This window comes from Leucopleurus acutus (genome assembly GCF_964270905.1).
Source record: "Leucopleurus acutus genome assembly, chromosome: 21".
Taxonomy (NCBI): Eukaryota; Metazoa; Chordata; class Mammalia; order Artiodactyla; family Delphinidae; genus Leucopleurus; species Leucopleurus acutus.
In genome coordinates this window covers 30,831,169-30,852,837 of record NC_139163.1, presented here as the reverse complement: position 1 = coordinate 30,852,837, position 21,669 = coordinate 30,831,169, and the positions used below count along the sequence as shown (strand labels likewise).

The following is a 21,669-nucleotide window of genomic DNA, read 5'->3' as shown; positions in this document are numbered from 1 at the left end:
GGGCATAAAGTTTCAGTTAAGCAAGATGAATAATAAGCTCCAGGACCTTCTGTAAAACATACTGATGTCAACAGTGATGTAATTTATGATTAAAATTTGTTAAGAAAGTAGAACTCATATTTAATATTTTTACCACCTTAAATTTAAAAAATTATATATATATATATATATACACATATATATATACATAAATTCAGAAAACAGTCAACAGAAATCCTCACAAAATTGATGAGGGACATAAACATTTAGATTCTGGAAACTGATCAAACCGAAAATAGAATGGGTCCAAAGTCACTTGCAACAAGAAATATCATGACTAAACTGAAAACAATAAAAATATCTTCAAAGAAACCAGACAGTAATGTCATATAACCTGTAGAAGAACACCAGTTTGAATGACAGTACATTTCTCATCTGAAAGTCATGAAGTCTCAAAGGAAATACAAGAGCAATTCTCAAATGTTGACAAGAACATTACTTTCCAACATAAATTCTACATCTGGCAAATGTATCCTTTAAAAATTAAGGAAAAAGAGAGACTTTCTCTGACAGAGGAAAACTAACAGATTTAGTCTACAGCACACATACTCTAAGATAATGGCAAAAAGAAACTCCAAGAAACAAAGGTCATACATCACAAAAAGGCTTAGGTAGTCTTAAGGAACTGGGACAAACAGAAGGGTTTAAAATACGGGTAAATATAATGAACTATCGTTTCCCTCACGCAGTCCAGTAAAAATAAAATACTCATACGTTTTAAGTGGTTTCTTAATTACATGCGTTTCTGAAACACCGCCGTCATTGGTGTTTGTCCCAGTCTTCTGTGGCACTGTAATTTGTATAAGTGATGTTTCAGTGTCTGCAGTAAGGAAAACAGGTGTGAGCGTTCCCCAGCGCACAGCAGCATCCTTATCCTTCTCTTACTTGTCCTCTCCTATCACATCACTCGTGGATCTTCCAAGCCCGAGCGCACGCACGCGCACACACACACAATCATACTGCGCAGGGTTCCAGGAAGAGGTTCCTCTAGAAGCGGGAGTGTTACTACCCCACCACCGTCCAGAGACCCTCGGGGTTGGCTGACCTCAGCCCTGGGTAGGTGAAGAAGGGCTGCTCCCAGGACCCCATCCAGGTTCCCTCCTCCCCCCACCTCCCTGGAAGACAGGCGCCTCCTCCTGCGGCGCAGGGTCCCGGAGTGAGGGACAACTATCTCAGTCCTGCTCAGAGCCCTCCGACCAGCGGGCCCGCCAGGGGCCTGAAACTGGGCGGGCTCGGACCCGACCCCGGACTCTCCCCAGCCTGGCCTGGGCTTCTGCAGCAAGGAGGGCGACGCCCCCCGCGCCAAGGGACTCTGTGACGACATGCCACCCTCCTATCCAGCAGGGTCCTCACTTACGATGGCCCGCGGAGGTCAGCCGGCCCAGCTCTGAGAGGAGCAGCAAGAGAGAGCATTGCGTGGCCGGCCGGCCTCGCCACCGCGAGGGCGGTTGACTGGAAACCGTGCAGCGAGCGCGCGGGGCCCTGCGCTCTAGGTCCCGTCGGGGTGAGGCGGGAGCGGAGGGGCGGGGAGGGAGGGCAGAGAGGGCGGAGGGGCGGGGCTGGGAGGGAGGGCAAAGCAGAGGGGCGGGGCGGGGCGGGAGCGGAGGGGCGGGGCGGGGTGGAGCGGGACTGGGGCGGGGCGGGGTGGGGCGGGACTGGGGCGGGGAAGGATTGGAGTTGTCTGACCCGGCTGGAAGGCTACGTACTATTCTATGTATAGTATGATGTCATTTGCAAAGTTATGTATTCAGTTCAAATTCTAGGGATCCAGACTTTTATTTCCAACAACCTGTTGAATACCTCATAGTCCACAAATGCCTGAAATTCAACATATCTTCAACCAAACTTATTATCTCCCAACTCCTGTACAAATCTGCTTCTTGTAAATGTGTTGCCACTATAATTTCAGTTGCCTAGTCATTAACAATTTCAGTAACCTTCATATAAAGTAGTCAACAAACCTGTCTTTTCTATATCTATTATAAGGGTAAACACAAATCTATAAAATAAAACATTAATTTTCTCTGGTACCAGAAATGAAAATGAAAAAGGACTCTTCTTTCTCTCTCTCTCTCTCTCTCTCAATCTCTCTCTCTCTCTCTCTCTCTCTCTCACAGACACACACACACACACACACACACACACACACACACACACAGGCACAGGCATACAGACACTCCCTTTTCTTAGACAACTTCCTTTAAAAACATGTAATTGTTAATCCTTTCTCTGTCTCTTGAAGGTGTAAATCTTTTTGAAAATTAAGTGCGACTCTTGCCAGCTTTACATTCCAGGGATGTTTTTCTTAAGTACTTTGTAGTCATCTGTTGCAATCATAAGCATTATGGAAAATAACTCTCTGTATCCCTGGCACCTCGGGATTTAGTCTCCAGCCTAGCCCCTCAGCTCCCTCCCAGCCCCTCTGCTCCAGGCTTCCAGTCCCGCCCGCCCCGCCCCGCCCCTCCGCTCCGCCCTCCCTCCCAGCCCCGCCCCTCACGCCCCGCCCCTCTGCTCTGCCCTCCCTCCCCGCCCCTCCGCTCCCGCCCCTCCCCGACGGGACCTAGAGCGCAGGGCCTCGCGCACTAGCTGCAGTTTCCAGTCAACCGCCATCGCGGTGGCGAGGCCGGCCGGCCACGCAATGCTGTCTCTCTTGCTGCTCCTCTCAGAGCTGGGCCGGCTGACCTCCGCGGGCCATCGTAAGTGAGGACCCTGCTGGATAGGAGGGTGGCCCGTCGTCGCAGGGTCCCTTGGCGCGGGGGGCGTCGCCCTCCTTGCTGCAGAAGCCCAGGCCAGGCTGGGGAGAGTCCGGGGTCGGGTCCGAGCCCGCCCAGTTTCAGGCCCCTGGCGGGCCCGCTGGTCGGAGGGCTCTGAGCAGGACTGAGATAGTTGTCCCTCACTCCGGGACCCGGCGCCGCAGGAGGGGGCGCCTGTCTTCCAGGGAGGTGGGGGGAGGAGGGAACCTGGATGGGGTCCTGGGAGCAGCCCTTCTTCACCTACCCAGGGCTGAGGTCAGCCAACCCCGAGGGTCTCTGGACGGTGGTGGGGTAGTAACACTCCCGCTTCTAGAGGAACCTCTTCCTGGAACCCTGCGCAGTATGATTGTGTGTGTGTGCGCGTGCGTGCGCTCGGGCTTGGAAGATCCACGAGTGATGTGATAGGAGAGGACAAGTAAGAGAAGGATAAGGATGCTGCTGTGCGCTGGGGAACGCTCACACCTGTTTTCCTTACTGCAGACACTGAAACATCACTTATACAAATTACAGTGCCACAGAAGACTGGGACAAACACCAATGACGGCGGTGTTTCAGAAACGCATGTAATTAAGAAATCACTTAAAAGATATGAGTATTTTATTTTTACTGGACTGCAAGACCCAAATCAATTCATGCATACCCCTTCATGAAACTTTGTGTCCTAATGACAGTGTTCAAGAGACGTTTTGGTTTTGTCTGAGGGAGAGCAAGTGTTTTGTTTTCATTTCCCAAGTAATATATGAACGTTACGAAACAATTTTAAAACACAGACTCAGAGAAAAGAAATGCCCCGAATCCTATCCCACAAAATGGCGTCTACAGTCTACTGTAGACTGTTTTCTAGAAAAGATGTACGTTTAAAAATACTTTCTAAAAAATAAATAAGTAAAAATAATTTCTACATTTAAAATACCTTCTATGTAAGTGAGGCCATACTAATCTTTAGCTTGTAGCATGGTTTTAAAATGGCAGTATATAAAGCGTATCTTCATGCCTGTATTTACATACATAGGCATATATAAAGCTTTGTAAAAAGTAAAAGTAATGTCATTTCTGATCTGCTTAGAATAGTAAAGCGTGTACATTGTAAAATTAAATCTAGACAGTATAGAGATGTTAAGAAAGTGAATGGCTGCCTCACTTTCTAAAGGCAGTAAGTTTGAAGGGAATGAAGTTTTAGAGACATTCATACGCACATGCACATATACTTTTAATGATCATTTATGAGATTTGTAATTGGGTTTTTCATTTATGTGTAGAGTTAGGATTTATTTTTATGATAATAAATCCAGCCCTGTCATTATTTTTCCTAACTTCATGGTAACTTATGTGTAACATCATATAGTATTTCAAATTTTATACATGCAGGTAGTTTCATAAACCTTCCTGAATAGTCAATAGGATCAACAGGCAAACCACTATAAAAAATTTTGATAAGCATTGAAAAATGTCTACCGGAAAAGTTGCATTATATTTGACTCCCATTAACAGAAATAGTGACGCCTATCTTCCTGAGGCCTCTCCAGGTCTCTTCAGTCTTCTCATCTTTGCTCTTGTGTACATCCTAGTGAATGCTTCACTTTTAACAGGTATTTTTTGGTTAAACCTTAACAAAAGATGTCTTTCTGTATATTGACTATTTGAATCATTTTGTTAGTTGTCAGTTTCTTTCTGGTTTTGACTTTTTTAATAAGAATTAGTAGCTTTGGATAGGACAGTTTGTTTTCAAGAAGGAAGAAGTGTTGATGTAAACACACAGGGATGGGAGAGGAATCCATTGATTAGAACCTCAGTGGCAAGCTCGGAGAGGAATGTCCTCAAATGCCAGCTGAAAAACTGTACTAGACACTGCGGCAGGTTTTATAGAGTGGTCTACTTCTGACTGGCTCACTCTGTGGTGCCAAGAAACACCAGCGATTATGTATTTATAAAAGCTGTCACACCCCCAAAATGAATATCTGGAGACGCTGAAATGTTTAGGAGAGTATAACGTACACTGGGAAGATGCTACCAAAAGAAAACATGAGGATCCATGATGATAGCAGGAAAAAGACAGTATTTGGTACACACACGTGTGCGCATGCATACACACACACACACACACACACACCAACATTATGAGATAAGCATCATTACATAATAATAATAAAATATTCAGTTCCTAGGTAACATAAAAATTCTAAATTTGTATGAATTTAATAAAATGTCCTCAGCATATATAAAATGAAAACTGATAGCACGACAGGGAGACATTTTCAAATCCATTTCCATAGAGAGATCTTAAAATGTTTTTCTCAATTTTATGATTGACCATAAAATTCTTCATAAAGAGAAAGAAAATTTGAACAACAAAAAGAAACATTTTATTGATGGATAAAGTGAACCCAATGAAATTTGTGTATTGTTTTCCCCTTTCTGTTCTATGTTAAGACTTGCTAGATTCTAGGGATATCACACGTGAGGCTTTTAGTAAATGATAAAACCTCTGGTGCAGCAAGACAAAGAGAATTCAGGCAAATGTCAGGAATCCAGGAAGCATCCGCAATGAGCTAGCTCTCCGCGAACCCAGCCTCTGTGCTCCCGGAACACGCTGAGTCTCTGGCTTGAAATCACAAGATTTATGGGAGGAAGTTTGGCTTTGGGAGAGCTCCTTGCAAAGCTTTCAGTGACTTTTTAAGTAGCCAAGCCAGTCTTGTCAAACTAGTTAGGGAAACACAACGGAAGCTAACCTTGGCCAGGGGAGTTTTGAACCCTACACAGTGCATTATAAATCTTACTGCCCTCTTCAGGCGAGAGTCAGAAACACCCAGACTTGTCGGTATCCCCAGAAATAGATAAGAGCTTTTCTAATCAAGCTGCACTTAATGCTCTATCTCCGTTGTAAATAATGTTTCTCAAGACTAGTTCTCATACTTTTCAAGAACATATAGTGTCATTCAACAGAATTGACCACAGCAAGGAAAATAAATAAATAAACGCAAATATGGATAGTACAGAACTCATCATCTGGCAACAATACAATTAGGTTAAAACTTAACAGAATGACTGAAAAATGTATTTGGACATTTAAAAGTATACTTCTACGTGATTCACGGGTTGAAGGAGAAATCATAAATCACAATGGATATTAAATAATAAACAATGAACGAGAATGAAGAAATTACAAAGAAAAATTTGAATTCCGCTCTGAAGATGGTATAGGAGCATAATTTATAACCACAAATAATTAAACAAGCGACAAAAAATGGTCAGCAATTTAAAATTAGAAAAATAATTATAACCTTAAAATTCTTAAAGATGCTGCTTAAATTAAGAAGTAGAATTAATGAAAGACAAAAGTAAGCTGAAGTAGCCTGGATTCACAGTGTCAAAAGTTGATTTCTGAGAAGAATATAAAACAGAACTTTTGGTGAGATAGAATAAGGAAAACGAAAAGGAGAAAGAAAAGATGTACTGTTAGAAATAAGACATACACAAATGTGGATTGGCCAATTGGATGTGAATTGCTAATATCATTCTTTAGGAATTGCCTTTTAACTTTCTTAATGGTGTCTTTAGGTGAACATCAGATTTTAGCTTAATTTTAGTTTCCTCTTAAAAGGGGACTTGCTTTGTATTGTTTAATTTTCCATTTATTTGCTCTAGAAATTGCAAAGTAGGAAAAGATAATAAAATTCAAGTTCCTTCAAAGGTTACTCAGCATTTCTAAATGTAACCATTTGAAGTTAAAAATTTGATTATGATAGTTAAATGCTAATGACTTATGCCTTACTTTTGAAATAGATTTAGACTCCTAGATTTTATGTAAGTTTGATTATGATTAATTCTGTCACACATTCCAAGATTGAAGGAAGATAACTGTAACTATAATTATATATATATATAATTTTGATACACTCATGATACAATACATGCTTATATGAAAGAGTACATATATTTTAAAAAATTAGTGCTTCTGACTTTTAAGGATTTGAAATATCTAATAATTACATTCTCTCTGACTACTTTGCTGTAGGTCACCTATGCCATCAAAATCGACAGGAAAACATACACTCTCCACCTTGAAAAACAGTAAGTGGCCATGCTTCTTTTCATACAGTTGTTTTTAGTTTCTTACATTTTTACAATGACTACCTTAAATTGAGCCTAAATTTAGAGGCTAAATATGCAAGAGCATAAATGTTATATTTATTTAATATGTTAAGTCTTCTTGGTGATTCATGTCAGACTAGAATTTCGAGTCTTATCTTTAGATTTTTAAATCTAATATTCAAACCCAACTGTAATTTAATGATATAAGTATTAAAGTATATCAGACACATGAAAATCATTTTATGTAACTCCTTAAAGTATAATTACAATTGCAGCTATCAAGGGAATAAGTTTATCTGTCCATGATTAATTTTGTTTCATGTCATTTTAAATAATTATATGATTTTTAAGCATTTTATTTGATATTACACTCTAGTTTTGTCTCATTTTGCTATAGGATATATTTTTAATCTCTTCAGTTTTCTACTTCCACTCTGTGAGGAAACCAGTATCAATATCCTGTGTGTATCATTCCATGATTTTCTATTTTAAATTTCATCTTTACCTGAAATAAAACATATAGAAACCTACCAGAAAAGGGTTTTTTTTGTTTTGTTTTGCTTTCTTGCACAAATGGAAACAGTGTTCTGCAAGTGTCAGGTCTTATCTAATAATGGCACTTATTTTCTTGCTCTATGTATAAATTTTTACTCATTTTTAATGGATGAGATCCCATAGTATGTAATATTGGTGGGTAATGAAGTTATTTCCAGGGAGATTTTGTTTCATAGTCTTGATATTAATAAGTGGGCTTCTGGATCAAGCAGGATGAGTGCTGATAATAGTAGTAATAGTAATAATAATAAATAATAATAATGAAAGCAACTGACATTTATTGAGCACATACCATATTCCAGGTGTATTTCTAAGCAATTTGCAGGTAGTAAGTGATTAATTTTCACAACCACCTCTAAGGTAGGCCTTCTTTATTACTCACATTTTATAGCATGTAAAGATTTTGAGAGATATTGCCAGTTACTTTCTAAAAACCGTAGCAGTTTAGATTTCCAAAAGCATGCGTGATGTACTAAAATGTTGTATCTCATCTTAACGTCAGGTTGTATTTCCCTAAATGATTTCTCTAAATAGTTATTGGCTAGTTCATTTTCCTGTATGGGGTTTGCCTATTCACGTAGTTTTCTCATTATTATTTCTTATCATTTTAATATACTTTATTTTTTAGAGCAGTTTTAGGTTCCCAACAAAAGTGAGTGGAAGGCGCAGAGATTTCCCATATATCCTTACACCCCACACGTGCATAGCTTCCTCCGTTATCAACATTCCCCACCAGAGTGATGTATTTGCTGTAACTGATGATCCTGCATTGACACATCATTCATTATCACCCAAAGTCCGTAGTTTATATTAGCATGCTATTTTTTATATTGTTTTTTCTATGAATGAATAAAAATAAAAAAGGAAAATTCTGAGATTAGTATAAACAATTAAGTTCTTACCATGAATGATGCACATATAAGCATTTTTCCTACATATTAAAAAAAAGGGTACATGGCCATAATAATGAAATCTATTATTCCCATACCCAGACCTCTTCAATCGTCTCACCCCCCAGTGCCGATTACCATTATGATATTGACACATATTCTTCTGCCATATTTTTAGGGTCTTTCATCCATATGTCTAAAGATTAATAAAAATCATGTTTTGATGCGTCCTTCAAATAGACATGAATGGCACAAGAGTGTATATTCCATTATACAATTTGTTATGGTGGATCAGAAGGGTAGGTAAGGGTGGACCTTAACATGGTGAATCACAAAAGTGACCCCAATTCTTTACCTTTCCCTGTATTTTCACTCTTTGCCATATAACTTTGAGGTTCTCTCATCAAGAGGTGGAGTGTATACAACTCAACAACTACCTCACACTCATTCTTCATGGGTGTGAAGAGCCCAAGGTTAGAAGGGCTCTGTGCTTGGATTCATGCTCTTCTGATGCTATCCTGAGATTCTTAAAACTTTTGAATGAGAGGCCCTGCATTTTCATTTTACTTTGGGGGCCTGGCAAATTACTAGCCCAGTTTGGGGCTATGTCACTTACTTTGGCCAGAGAGATGTTGGCTGCCTTGATTCCAACACAGGCTTGAAAAAGCTGTCACGCTTTTCTGCTTTCCATCTTGTTTGTGTGTCATCCCCATGAGAATATGCTCGGGCTTAGCTTGCTGGACGATTAAAGACATGTGGATCACAGCCAAGGTGCTCTATTTATCCCTGCAGCAGCCAACGTTCAGCTGAATCCTGTACCACTGAGCAAGCCTGGCCACAATTAGCAGAGCTGCCATGGCTACCCACACATGACCCACAAGTGTGAGCAATAGGTACTTATTGTAAGGTCGGATCTTAACAAAGGGCACCGTGAAACAGAGGAAAGCTTCAAGTGAGCTTTATTAGGGAGCGCTCCCGGGCGAGGTTCACTGGTCCGAGAGAAAGGGGCCAGAGAAGTCGCACCCGGGCGAGGGTTGGGCAAGATTTTATAGGGGAAGAAGGGAAAGGGGTGTGGTGAATCTGGGAGGGCACAGGGTATTCCTTATTTGGTGGTCTTTTCGGGTATCCTGGGGGACCGTTAGTCCCGCCCCTCGAAAGGCGGGAAGGCTGGGCTGGGTTCAAAGTCCCCAGGTCAGTTCCTGGAACTGGGTGGTCCGGAGAGTTTCGGTTTGATGCAACCTGTGAATCTGATTGTGTTCCCCTGCCTCGGGCTAGTTGCCCTTACATCCCGACATCTTTGGTGTAATGGGGCGGCGTTCTGATCTCTGGCTACTTCATGCTGAGTGGGGGCGTCGAAAGGGGAGTCGGGCGACCAGAGGTCCGAGGCTTAGGGGAGACCAGTGAGGGGTTCTGTAGGAAGCAAGGTGTAAGGACCAAGGAGCATTTGGTTTGTGGCCACCCGAGAGACTTCCTCCATGCGCCTGCGAAGGAACCTAAGAAAACAGGGAGCAAACGTGAACAAGATACAGATGAGAAATAAGGGGCCTGAGATTGGTGTTAGCCAGGTATAGAGGGTGGATCGCCCCCAATCGGGAATTGGGGAGGCGGACTGTTGGTGTTTGCGTTGGAGTTCTTCTCTTAAGCGATGGAGGGCTTTTACGTTGTCTTCCGTTGTCTTCGAATCCTGTTTCATTGATGTACTAGCAGCATTCCTCCTGTAGGAAGAGGCAGGTACCTCCTTTGTCGGCCGTCAGGAGATCCAGGGCTCGTCGATTTTGGAGGGCAACTCGGGCTACTGAGGTGATCTGGCGCTGGAGGGAGGTGATGGAGGCGGCAGAAGCTAGCTGGAGTTTCTGCTCTAGGTCGCGGGATGTTGAGACACTGTGTGTTAGGGCTCCTCCCCCGATGCCCGCAGCAACGAGAGAGGAGGCGAGGGAAATGCCTGCGACCATAGGGAGAAAGATGGCCCTTTGGCCCTTAGAGAGGTCGAGGGCTCGCGTGAGTGCTATCAGTTAAGCCCTTTGAGAGGTTGTCCCTTCTGGGAGGCTGTTAGCCTTGATAATAGTTGAGATAGTTACCACCGCATAGGCTGCCTGTCGGCGTCCATCAGGACCGAGTATTGAGCTACCGTCCACAAAGAGAGTGCGGTCCGGATTTGAAAGAGGGGTGTCAAAGAGTCCCTCTCTTGGTGGTTTGAAGGGTTCTATGACATGAGGGCAGGAATGGGATGGAAAACCCCCGGTGCCAGAGATAGGCAGGAGGGAAGCCGGGTTCAGGCGAGGGGAGAGATCAAGAGAAATAGCTGGGTTTTCAATGAATAGTAGGTGGAACTCCTGGATGCGGGAGGGGCCCAGGAGGGAGAGAGACTTGTGGCCTAGGAGGTCGACCGGCCGGTGGGAGGAAAGCACGCTTAGTGGGTGGGCCAGAGTCAGTTTGAGTGTGTGTTTCGTCAGTTCGGCTGCCGCTGCTAGGGCCCGAAGGCATGGTTGCCATCCCAACATGGTTGGGTCTAGCTGTTTGGAGAGGTAAGCCACGGGGCGGTAGGAAGGCCCTACAGGCTGGGCAAGGAGTCCAGTGGCTATTCCGGCCCGTTCATCCACAAAAAGGTGAAAAGGTCGGTTTGGGTTGGGCAGAGAAAGGGGAGGAGAAGATATCAGAGCGTTACGGAGGGTGAGAAAGGCCTGCTGAACGGCGGAAGGAGAGGAGAGGGGTCCTTGAGGGGTTTCTTTAGCGGCTAGGTATAAGGGTTTAACGAGGAGAGCAAAGTTAGGGATCCAGTGTCGGAAAAATCCTATAAGGCCCAAAAAGGAGAGAATTTGTTCCGCTGTTTCCAGAGGCTGGAGTTCACGGATAATCCGGGTGCGATCGGCTGTTAGACCTTTTGTGGTAGGGGTAAGGTGCAGCCCCAGGTAGGTTACAGAAGATACAGATAACTGAGCCTTGGCTGGGGAGACCCGATAACCGCGAGGGCCAAGGTAATTGAGGAGATCTGCAGTATGTTGTCTTGAGAGGCTGAGAGATGGGCTACAAAGGAGGAGGTCATCTACATATTGAAGGAGTGTGCTGGGGGTAAGGGAGCAGGAAGTGAGGTCCTGTGCGAGCGCCTGACCGAAGACGTGAGGACTGTCGCGGAAGCCCTGGGGAAGAACTGTCCAGGTGAGCTGACTGGAAGTATGAGTATCCAGACCCGTCCAGGTAAAGGCGAAGAGGAAATAGGAGTCGGGATGTAGGGGGATAGTGAAAAAGGCATCTTTGAGATCCAGAACCGTAAAGTGGGTTGTGGATGGGGGGATATGGGAGAGCAAGGTGTATGGGTTTGGTACTACTGCGTGGAGAGGAATTATGGCCTCATTGATTATTCGGAGGTCCTGGACCAGGCGATAATCCCCAGAGGCCTTGCGGACAGGCAGGATGGGGGTGTTGCAGGGAGAGTCAGTGGGGATAAGGAGTCCCCTGGTTTAGGAGTCTGGTGATAATAGGTTGTAGGCCCCTAAGGTGAGTCTCAGAGATGGGAAATTGGGGCCTTGATGGAAATTTGGAGGGGTCCTTTAGGCGGATGAAGACAGGGGAATGGTGTGTTGCTATTATGGGCTTAGAAGTATCCCAGACTTGGGGATTGATTGGGTTCGGTGTGATTGGAAGAGGGGGATAGGAGGGGGAGGGTTCTAGAGATAGGCCGAGAAGAGGAAGCAGGAGTTGGGAGGAGGGGACCTTAGGGTCAAGTCTAACCAGCTGGAGGGAGGCCCCTAAGTGGAAAAGGACATCTCGGCCTAGCAAGGGAGCTGGGCAGGATGGTATGACTAAGAAAGAATGAGTAAAAGGGAGTCCTTCGATATGACATGGGAGTGGACCGGTCTGGAGTGGGAAGGATGGTTTGCCATCAATACCCATGACCGAGATCTGGGAAGGAGAAACTGGCCCGGAGTAAGTAGGCAGGACCGAATAGGTAGCCCCCGTGTCCACCAGAAATGAGATGGACTTACCCCGCTACCTGTAGCGTTACCCTGGGCTCGGCGAGGGTGATCGGGGTCTTCGAGTCCGGGCGCCGTCAGTCGTCAGCCAATCCCAGCAGTTCGAGTGGTAATGCCGTTGGGTCGGCCTGCCCCCGCCCCCCCCCCCCCCCCCCCCCGCCGCGTGGAGACGCTGAGAGAGGGCCAGTCGTAGGGCAGTCACTCTTCCAGTGGCCCGTTAGCCCACAGCTGGGACAGGGCTTAGAAGGAGGTTGGGGATTGGGACATTGGCGAGCCCAGTGGCCTTCTTTTCTGCATTTGAAGCAGGCCCCCGGCGGGGTTGCCTTTTGCGGACCCCGTGGATGCTGTGATCCATGGGAGATGGCCGGCCTTAGGGCGGCTACAAGAGCTTGGGTTTGGAGGGCCACCTTCTGGTGCATCCGAGCCTGTCGGCTGGATTCTGCCAAATCCTCACGGCCATTATAGACTTTAAAGGCCATTCTTACCAGATCTCGAATAGGGGTTTGAGGGCCGTCTTCTGCCCGTTTTAATTTCTTTCGGATGTCCGGGGCTGATTGGGTGATAAAATGGGGGGTTAGGACCGCTGTGCCTGCCGGGGTGTCGGGATCCAGCCGGGTGTAGAGGCGATTGAGAAAGATAGCTGGATTTTCGTTAGGTTCTTGGGTTATTTCTTTTAGTTTTTCAAAATGGACTACCTTATGAGCGGCAGCCTGCATGCCAGCCAGGAGGCATTGGATCGTGAGGTCGCGTTTACATCGGCCATCTTGGCCATCCTGATAAGTCCAGCCTGGATCGGTGCCAGGTACGGCAGTCGCTCCGACAGGCATGGAGTTGTCGGTAAGGTGAACCTGATCTGCATGGTTTCGGGCAGCAGTTTGAATTCTTTCCCTTTCGTCAGGGGTTAAGGTAGAGGACAGAACCACGAAGATATCGTGCCAGGTTAGATCATAAGCTTGAGATAAATAGCGAAATTCTTTGATGTAGCGGGAAGAGTCGGCAGAAAAGGAGCCTAATCGCTTTTCTATTTGAGAGAGATCTTGGAGAGAAAAAGGGACATGGACTCTGACCAGTCCTTCGGCTCCTGCTACCTCCCTCAGAGGGCAGAGGAGATTTGGATCTTGGGAGTCTTGAGAGCGTGTAAGCAAGGGGCGTGGGAGGAGAAACCGTTGAGGGAGGCGGGGGAGCGGTTGGAGGGGCCGGAGCGGGTTCGGGAGGAGGAGGAACCGCTTCAGGGTAGGGTGGAGGTTGGAGAGGAGTTCTGAAGGGGGGAGTGGTAAGAGATTCGCGAGGGTCGGTTAGTGGGGAGGAATCCAAGGGGATTGAGGTTTTGGATGGAGGAGATGTTTGTTTGGCAAGGAAGATTTGAGAGGTAGAACAATTGACGCAAAGGGAGGGGCGGGAGCGCAAATACCTGAAGGCCTGAACATAGGGGACCTCGGACCATTTGCCCGTCCTGCGGCAGGCAGTAATTATCTAGATCACGGAGGATGTTAAAATCGAAAGTCCCTTCAGGATTGATTGTCTAGAGGATATTTTGGCCAGGCCACCGTGGAATAGAAAATAAGCCGTCGGCAACGGAGATCTTGGGAGAAGCCGAGGGCTGTAAAATTGGCTAGGAGACACCCCAGGGGCGTCTTAGGATCTGGTTTCGATTTCGAGGTTCCCATGACCCCCAGTCTGTCCCTGAGTGAATGGAGAGGGAGAGAGGCGTCCCTGGTCTCAGTCTCCAATTCACGGCAGGTCGGAGGGCGGTCAGGCAATTGGGACGTCTCCACAGTTGCCCGAGGCCCGGAGAGAGGACGGAGGAGTCCCTGACGTGGCCGCGATTAAGGACAGGGAGTCCGGTGGGCAGGGACTCTGAGGGTCGGAGGGAACTAGGGAGGGGAACTTACCCCGTTTTCTGCCGGATCGGGTGGATGAGTAGAGGTTCCCTGGTTGTCTCCTGGGGGAGGGGAGGAGCGGCCGCGCCGTAACCCGCGGGGCTTGGTACCCCTCCCGGGTTTCGGCACCAAATGTAAGGTCAGATCTTAACAAAGGGCACCGTGAAACAGAGGAAAGCTTCAAGTGAGCTTTATTAGGGAGCGCTCCCGGGCGAGGTTCACTGGTCCGAGAGAAAGGGGCCAGAGAAGTCGCACCCGGGCGAGGGTTGGGCAAGATTTTATAGGGGAAGAAGGGAAAGGGGTGTGGTGAACCTGGGAGGGCACAGGGTATTCCTTATTTGGTGGTCTTTTCGGGTATCCTGAGGGACCGTTAGTCCCGCCCCTCAAAAGGCGGGAAGGCTGGGCTGGGTTCAAAGTCCCCAGGTCAGTTCCTGGAACTGGGTGGTCCGGAGAATTTTGGTCTGATGCAAACTGTGAATCTGATTGTGTTCCCCTGCCTCGGGCCAGTTGGCCTTACACTTATTAGTGTTCGTTGTGCAACATTTTGCATAATATTATTTGTTGAGATTCATTCGTAATGATGTGTGCAAAACGGGTTTGTTTTTTAAAATGCATATGTAGCCATAAAATGAATATATCCCATTAATTATTTATCCTCCCATATTTACAGCAAGAACAGCTCTATCATGGACATCCTTGACCATGACTTCCTGGGCCCCAGTGAAATTGATGGATTATAAATAAGAAATTTCTCAAGTGCTATATAATGCCAGTTTTTTTCTTCAAAAGCCTTATAACCAATTTTTACTCATGCTAATAGCTTAAAAGTGTTTCTGTTCTCCACATTCTCGACAAAATGAATATCTTCACACACTTATTTTTGTTAATTAGTGGATGACAAATGCTGTTTTATTGTTGCTTTAATATGCACTTCACTGGTTATTAATAACACTTAGTGTCTTTTCCAGTGTTTACTGACCGTTCTCATTGACTTGCTTTTCCTGAGATTTTGGTGTTTTTATGTTTTTGTTTTTTTTGCCGGGAGCGGGGCAGTTGTTATTTTTTATTCATTTGTTTTGAGTTATTTATTTTCAATCTATGGCTTTATCTTTCTGTTTTTCTGGTTTTTGTTCCATGATCTATCGTGGGAAGTTTTGTTTTCTGTAGATATTAACACTTTATCTCCTCTATATGTTGCAATTATGCCACCTAGAGTATTGATTGTCTTCTTCCTTTGTTTTTGGGATTTATTGCTATAAAAATGAAATTTTCATATAATCATTATATTCATATTTTCTATCCTAGGTTCTCAGATTCCTCTCTTGTGTCTGTTAGAAGTGATAGCATCACATTCGTATAGTATTTCTTAAAATTCTTTTTCCACTTAAGATGTAAATTCACAGCTTTCAGTTTCTTTAACAACAGTATTGCATTTTCCAACTTTCTTCAAAGCTTCTTTTTACTTTTTTTTTTTTAATTGCAGCTTTATGCTGACTCAGGTATCGTTTAGTTAGAATAACTTCAGATTATTTTCTTCAGATGGAATCTGCAGGTGGCATGCTTCCCGAATCGGTGCATGTCTGCAGATGTCTTTCTTGTTCTCATAACTGAATGACATTTGGCAATGTGTAGAATTTGTGAGTCATATTTCTTTTCTATAAATTTTTGCAATTTGATATAGTCTGTGTGAAGTGAGTTTTCCAGCAATTTCTGTGTGTGGGTGAGTGTGAGTTTGTGTGTGTGTGTGTGTATTACATTAATACTCCCTAATATATCCCAAGTCCCTAAATTTTTCATTTTAATTTTCAGTCCCTACGCATTTTTTTTTTCTTCTATGGGAAATCATTGCTTTCATCCTGGGTCTTACTTGTCTGTGTTCCATATCATAGTTTTTTCTACAACTATGATCAAATCTTTATTTTTGACATGCATTTTACCAGCATTTGTTTTCTGTTGGCTAGACCTATAATTCTGTTCACACTAAGCAAATTCTCTTTGATACATTTATTGAGTTATTTAATATTAACTGTCATGTGTTTTAGTTTCAGAGTATACTTGTTTCTCTTGGAATGATCTCCTTGGAATGCTTATTGATTTCTCTTGAAATTAAGATTATTTTGTTCATCAATGCTACTTCATTTGGAACTAACTTTTAAGCTTTGCATGCTTTTTATTGTTCATTTTCCTTTCATTGGACATTGTTTTTCTTTCAGAGCTCATTTGTATTTTTGTTATGTCACTGATTAAGGCAGACTATTTTGTTGTTTCATACAGAAGCCAAAAGTATGCCTTTGAAAAAGGGCCCAGGATGAATAAACTCGCAAACAAAATTTTTATCCATTTAATAATGCTTGTCAAATATCTGTTAAGGTTTTTAATCTCTAATTTCTTTTTCCTGGGAAGTACTTCTGGATTCCCACTTCCACCACCTCCATTTAAATGCTTACAGTTATTAAAAGGTGGCTCTGCCCTTGTTTCAGAATTCACGTTCTAGATGCTTGCACCTAAACCAACCCAGTCCATGCAGTTTTTCCTTGAATATATGTGGAATATAAACTGACAGATACCAGTTTTTCTCCGGGAACCTCTCTGGTTTTGTTATTTGAATTGAAGAAAAGGAAAAGTTTTCAAGAAGGAGAGGAAATAGATTGTTACAGGATATTGAATATAGTTCCCTGTGCTATATAGCAGGTCCTTGTTGTTTATCTGTTTTGCATACAGTATTGTGTATCTGTTTAGTCCAAACTCCTAATTTATCCCTCCCCTCCTTTCCCCTTTGGTAACCATAAGTTTGTTTTCTATGTCTGTGAGTCTATTTCTGTTTTATAAAGGAGATCATTTGTATCATTTTTTTTAGATTCTACATATAAGTGATATCATAGGATATTTGTCCAACTTACTTTTCTTAGTATGATAAAAGAATCTGAAAAAGAATATATATATATGTATGTGTGTGTGCATATATATATATATATATATATGTATATGTATATGACTGAATCACTTTGCTGTACACCTGAAACTAACACAACATTGCAAATCAACTATACTTCACTAAAAATTTTTTAAAAAGAATGAGAGGACATGAAGGAGATAAGAAAAGTAGTGGTGAAAAAAAAGTAGTGGTGAAAAAAGTACTCTGTTAATGCTCTAGTTTCTCTTCCATTCTGGCCTTCAAACCTTCTTGATGTTTGGAATCCATGAGAAATCCCAGTGTCACTGTTATGGACTAAGGTCCTTGGACTCCTTAATCGATAGAAATTGATAACTGGCCAGAGAAGGAATTCAGGCAAGGCTTTGTTGAGGCTCGTGCTGCAGCAGGAGGGAGCGAAAACAAGTGACAGGTTCCCTGGCTCACTCTCCGAGGAGGGTGGGCTGGATCCTTAAATGGGGTGAAGGTAGGGGCAGATTGGTGGTCTGCCCACTCGCCTGGTGGTGCTGTGTGCAGGGATCATGCGCAGTAAGTACCCTGCTTTTGCTCCTGGCACCTCCGGAGTGGCAGTCGGTTTGTGGCCTTTGTGTGTCTTATTGTTCATAATTACCCAGACTGCACATGCAGGCAGTTAGTTTTAGTCCCTTGGAGTCCCTCTGTCTTCTGTTGCTCGAGGAGACGTGTGTCCAGGCCAAGCGCTCCAGTAAAGGGTCCCGGGTCCCAGCCTGTCTCATCCCTACAGTAAATAACGATGTTAGATTGTTCCATGATAATCACCATCCTCCTTGTAAGAAGATTTTAGTTCCATACCCTGTTTATGTCACGTTTTTCTATAGAAATAACATGAAATTTGAGCAAAAGACTAGAATCCCGCTTCTAAACAAAGGCTTTAAGATCTATCATGTGCTTCTACAATTTTTCTCCTTCTGTTACGAGAAAAGCATGTTCCGTGGAGGGACCATGCCGTTTCCTAGGTTCCAGAATGAAGGCAATGTGGAGTTGAACCTGCAGTAACCTTGTGAAGAACATTCATTGTAATTTTAAGGCACTGGGAATTTGGAGGGTGCTTTGTAGCACAGCATAACTTCACAGAAACAAGCTAATGAAATAAGCATGTATTTTTTTGTTTGTTTTTTTATCAATCCATGGCTACTTATTAGCAAATTTTAACTAAGAGATTTACGCCATGAGATGTATTGATGGTTGAATCTATAAAAGAAAACTTTGTTGAGGGAATCTGGAAGTCCTGGATTTTACTAGACAGCAATCTGTGTCATTCCAGTGCCCACACTGGTATCCGGTCATCCTGGTTCTTGCTTTCTCTTATATACATAATGCGCTATCAGAAAGAAAGCTAGATAACAGAGAGATGAGCCCATTTAATTTTTGCATATTTGAGCTTATAAAATGAAATGTAAGTTTGTTTAATTTCATGACTCTGGAAGTTACTTTTACTAATGCTATTATTACAACGAAGTATTATTATTTTGGTTGAATTAGGTCATTTTTAGACTCTCATTTCCTGGTATATTCATACAACAAGTCAGGGATATTGTATCCAGATTCTTCATTTGTAAAGGTAAGTTTTACTTTATGTTGTGTAGATTTTTATTGTTATGTGGTGAACGTGCCATTGGTGGGAAGAAGAAGAAGAAGAATGCTTTATACTCGGCTGAATTACTGGGCAAACAGATTGATCACAAACCCAAACGTAATGTGGCAGTTGCTCTGAAAGCATATAGAATAGAATGACTACCTTTAAAATTTGGAACTCAGGAATCACTTACCTGAAAAGGTCATTTACACTCTCTGGAAGTAGGAGTAGGAGTTTGAGAGGGGAAAAAAAGTGGGGAAAGGAACTAAGAAGCCACTGAACACAGGGAGAAGTTTTGATGGAGGTACCATAGGACCTGAGCAGTGTAGGGAACAGTGGAACCACTTTACAGAAAGAGCACAGGAAAGTGAAGTTGCAAAAGCAGTTTGGGCACAGAATCTGAATAGGTTTACATGAAAAACACAGGAATTTGAATTCTATCCCAAAATACAGGTAAGAGTCAAGAAATGCTTAAAAGTATGTGAGAAAGTTGGCTTTAGTCTAAGATACGTATTTTGCCAGAATAGATGGTGGGGAAGAGGCAAATGCTAGTGATTGGTCAGATTCTGTTGCTGTGTTGCAACTGAGAGAGAATGAAATTTAAAATATGGTAACTCATACAACATTTGTCTTTCTCACCATCTACAAGTAGAAAGCAGGACAAAATCCATGAGACACTTGTTTTCAGACATTTGACAATTAAAAAAAAAAATCAGGAAATCTCTCTCTGACAGAAGGAAAACATGGAAGGCGAATCTCACACTGAACTTGGCCCTCTGACTGGAAATAACGTCTTAACTATAGCACAAGGGTGGAAGCAAACAGGACTCTTTAAGAATTTGGATTTTAAGAGTTTGGGCTGCTGAAGCAGCTGGAACTTGCAGGACCCAGGACCAGAGAAAAAAGGGACTCTGTGTTGATGTACATTTTTTCAGAGAAGGGGAGTTGTCCTTTGTTCCCTGACTGAGGATTAGACAGCATGTGTGGTGGGTAAGACTCTACTGAAGGGTCGAGAGTGAAATGGAGATAATACTAACCGACGGAACAGTGTTGGGAGATGTTGGATTTTCAGCGCAGGCAGTGTAAAGTGACCTTGCTAAAACCCCAGACGTTCAGCTGAGACAGAAAGCCTGAGTGTCTGAAGGAAGGATCAAGCTCTAGAGTAAGAGACACTCTTGGTCACCCCCATTCCCCACCTCAAAGCCTAAAACACAGCGCGGAGACGATTGTGGATGGTTACCATTAAATTAATTGCCTTCTGCCACAAACTGTGATGCTCTGTGAAGGGTTAAGCCATAGCCGAGGAAGGAAAGAATGCGATAAGTTCAGAAATCAATGAGAGAGAAAAAGGAGAAAGAATGGAATCATTAAAGCTCTGAACTTAGTTGTTTCAAAGGACTAATAAAATTAATAACCCCCAGTATGACTTATCTAGATCAGAAACAAATTCCACCAATATTAGGGGTGAAAGGAGATATTGCTAGTCATACAGAAGATAAAATGATATCTTGGAGAATTATGACAGCTTTATGCCAATGAATTTGATGATTTAGATGAAATGGACAGCTTCCTTGAAAAGTACAACTTATCAAGATTGAGAGAAGTAATAGAAAATCTCAATCCCTTGAAATCTGTTTTTAAAAGTTGAATTCCTCAACAGCTACTTTCCACAAAGAAACACCAGGTTTAGTTATTCTCATACTTCACCAACTGAGAGTTTGGCTCTTCCGATTTTAAGCGATTGAAAAGAATGCTTCTGTGAACGTTCATGTACAATTGGGTAGGTGTGCAGTTTTATTTCTTTGGGATACATACCCAGGAATATCATTTCCAGATCATAGGGTGAGTGTATATTCACTTTTGACAGAAATTACCAATCTTTTCTCCAGAGTGGCTGTACCATTTTAACTTTCTGCTGACAGTGAATGAGAGAGAAAAGAGTATCTGCATTCTTGCCATTTTGTTTGCTATTTAAATTTTACAATTTTATTTTAGCCATTGTGATAGATGTGTACTTTATCTCATGTAATTTTGACTGGCATTTCTCTGATGACTAGTGAAGTTGATTATAGTTTCATGAGCTTGTTTGTCACTTTTTGTGAAATATCTGTTAATGTCTTTTGCCCATTTTCTCGTTGGACTTTTCTCGTTGGTTGGTTTTTCACTACTGACCTTTGAGGAGTTTATATATTCTAATCATAGGTCCTTTACCAGATATGCGGTTTGCAGATGTTTGCTCCCAGTCTGTAATTTGTCCTTTCATCCTCATCATAAGGTCTCTGACCGAGCAGAATTTCTCCATTTTGATGAGAGTTAATTTATCAACTTTTCCTTTATGAATGGTAATTTGGCTCTCAAACCTAAGAAATCTATATTGCCCTAGAGTTCCTGAAGATTCTGTGTGTTTTTATTTTCTAAAAGTGTTATAGTTTTATTTACATTTAATGGTGTGTTCACCTGAGGTGATTTTGTATGAAGTGTGAGATTTGGATCAAGGTTCACTCACTTGACCAGGGATGTGGAATTGTTCCAACACTATTTCTAGAAAGGGTTGTTCTTCTGCATTGAGTTGCTTTTGCACCTTTGTCAAAAAGTCGGGGGTGGGGTCATATTGATGCGGATATATTCCTGGGTTCTTTATTCTGTGCAGATCTTCCATGTGACTCTCCTTCTGCCAGTATCCTGCTGTCTTCAGTTTGCCTGCATATTCAGCATTTATGTTGACTAGAGTGATTCCTCCCGCTTTATTCTTGTTCAAGATTTTTACACTATTCTAGATATTTTTCTTTTTCATATAAATTTTAGACTAAACTATTCTCTGTGTGCAAACAACCTTGCTAGCATCGTGATAGACACTGTTAAACCTACAGATGAATTTGGGGAGAATAGGCATCTTTATTCTGTTGATTCTTCCAACCGTGAATACAGTAAGAATCTCCATTTGTTTGGTCTTTTTTTAAATG

The 21,669-nt window shown here is 43.0% G+C and overlaps 1 protein-coding gene across 1 annotated transcript in view; it reads left to right on the top strand.

Annotated features, from left to right (window-relative positions):
- Positions 1 to 2,677: 2,677 nt before the first annotated feature.
- The window catches only part of LOC309977500 (A disintegrin and metallopeptidase domain 3-like), a gene marked incomplete at both ends in the record, with an annotated part of 119,142 nt that continues 100,150 nt past the window's right edge, over positions 2,678 to 21,669 (top strand). The window contains 4 exons of the mRNA XM_082863615.1: positions 2,678 to 2,735; positions 3,273 to 3,355; positions 6,808 to 6,863; positions 18,613 to 18,691. Coding sequence (XP_082719741.1) covers positions 2,678 to 2,735; positions 3,273 to 3,355; positions 6,808 to 6,863; positions 18,613 to 18,691 — 276 coding nt within the window. The remainder of the gene's footprint in view (positions 2,736 to 3,272; positions 3,356 to 6,807; positions 6,864 to 18,612; positions 18,692 to 21,669) is intronic.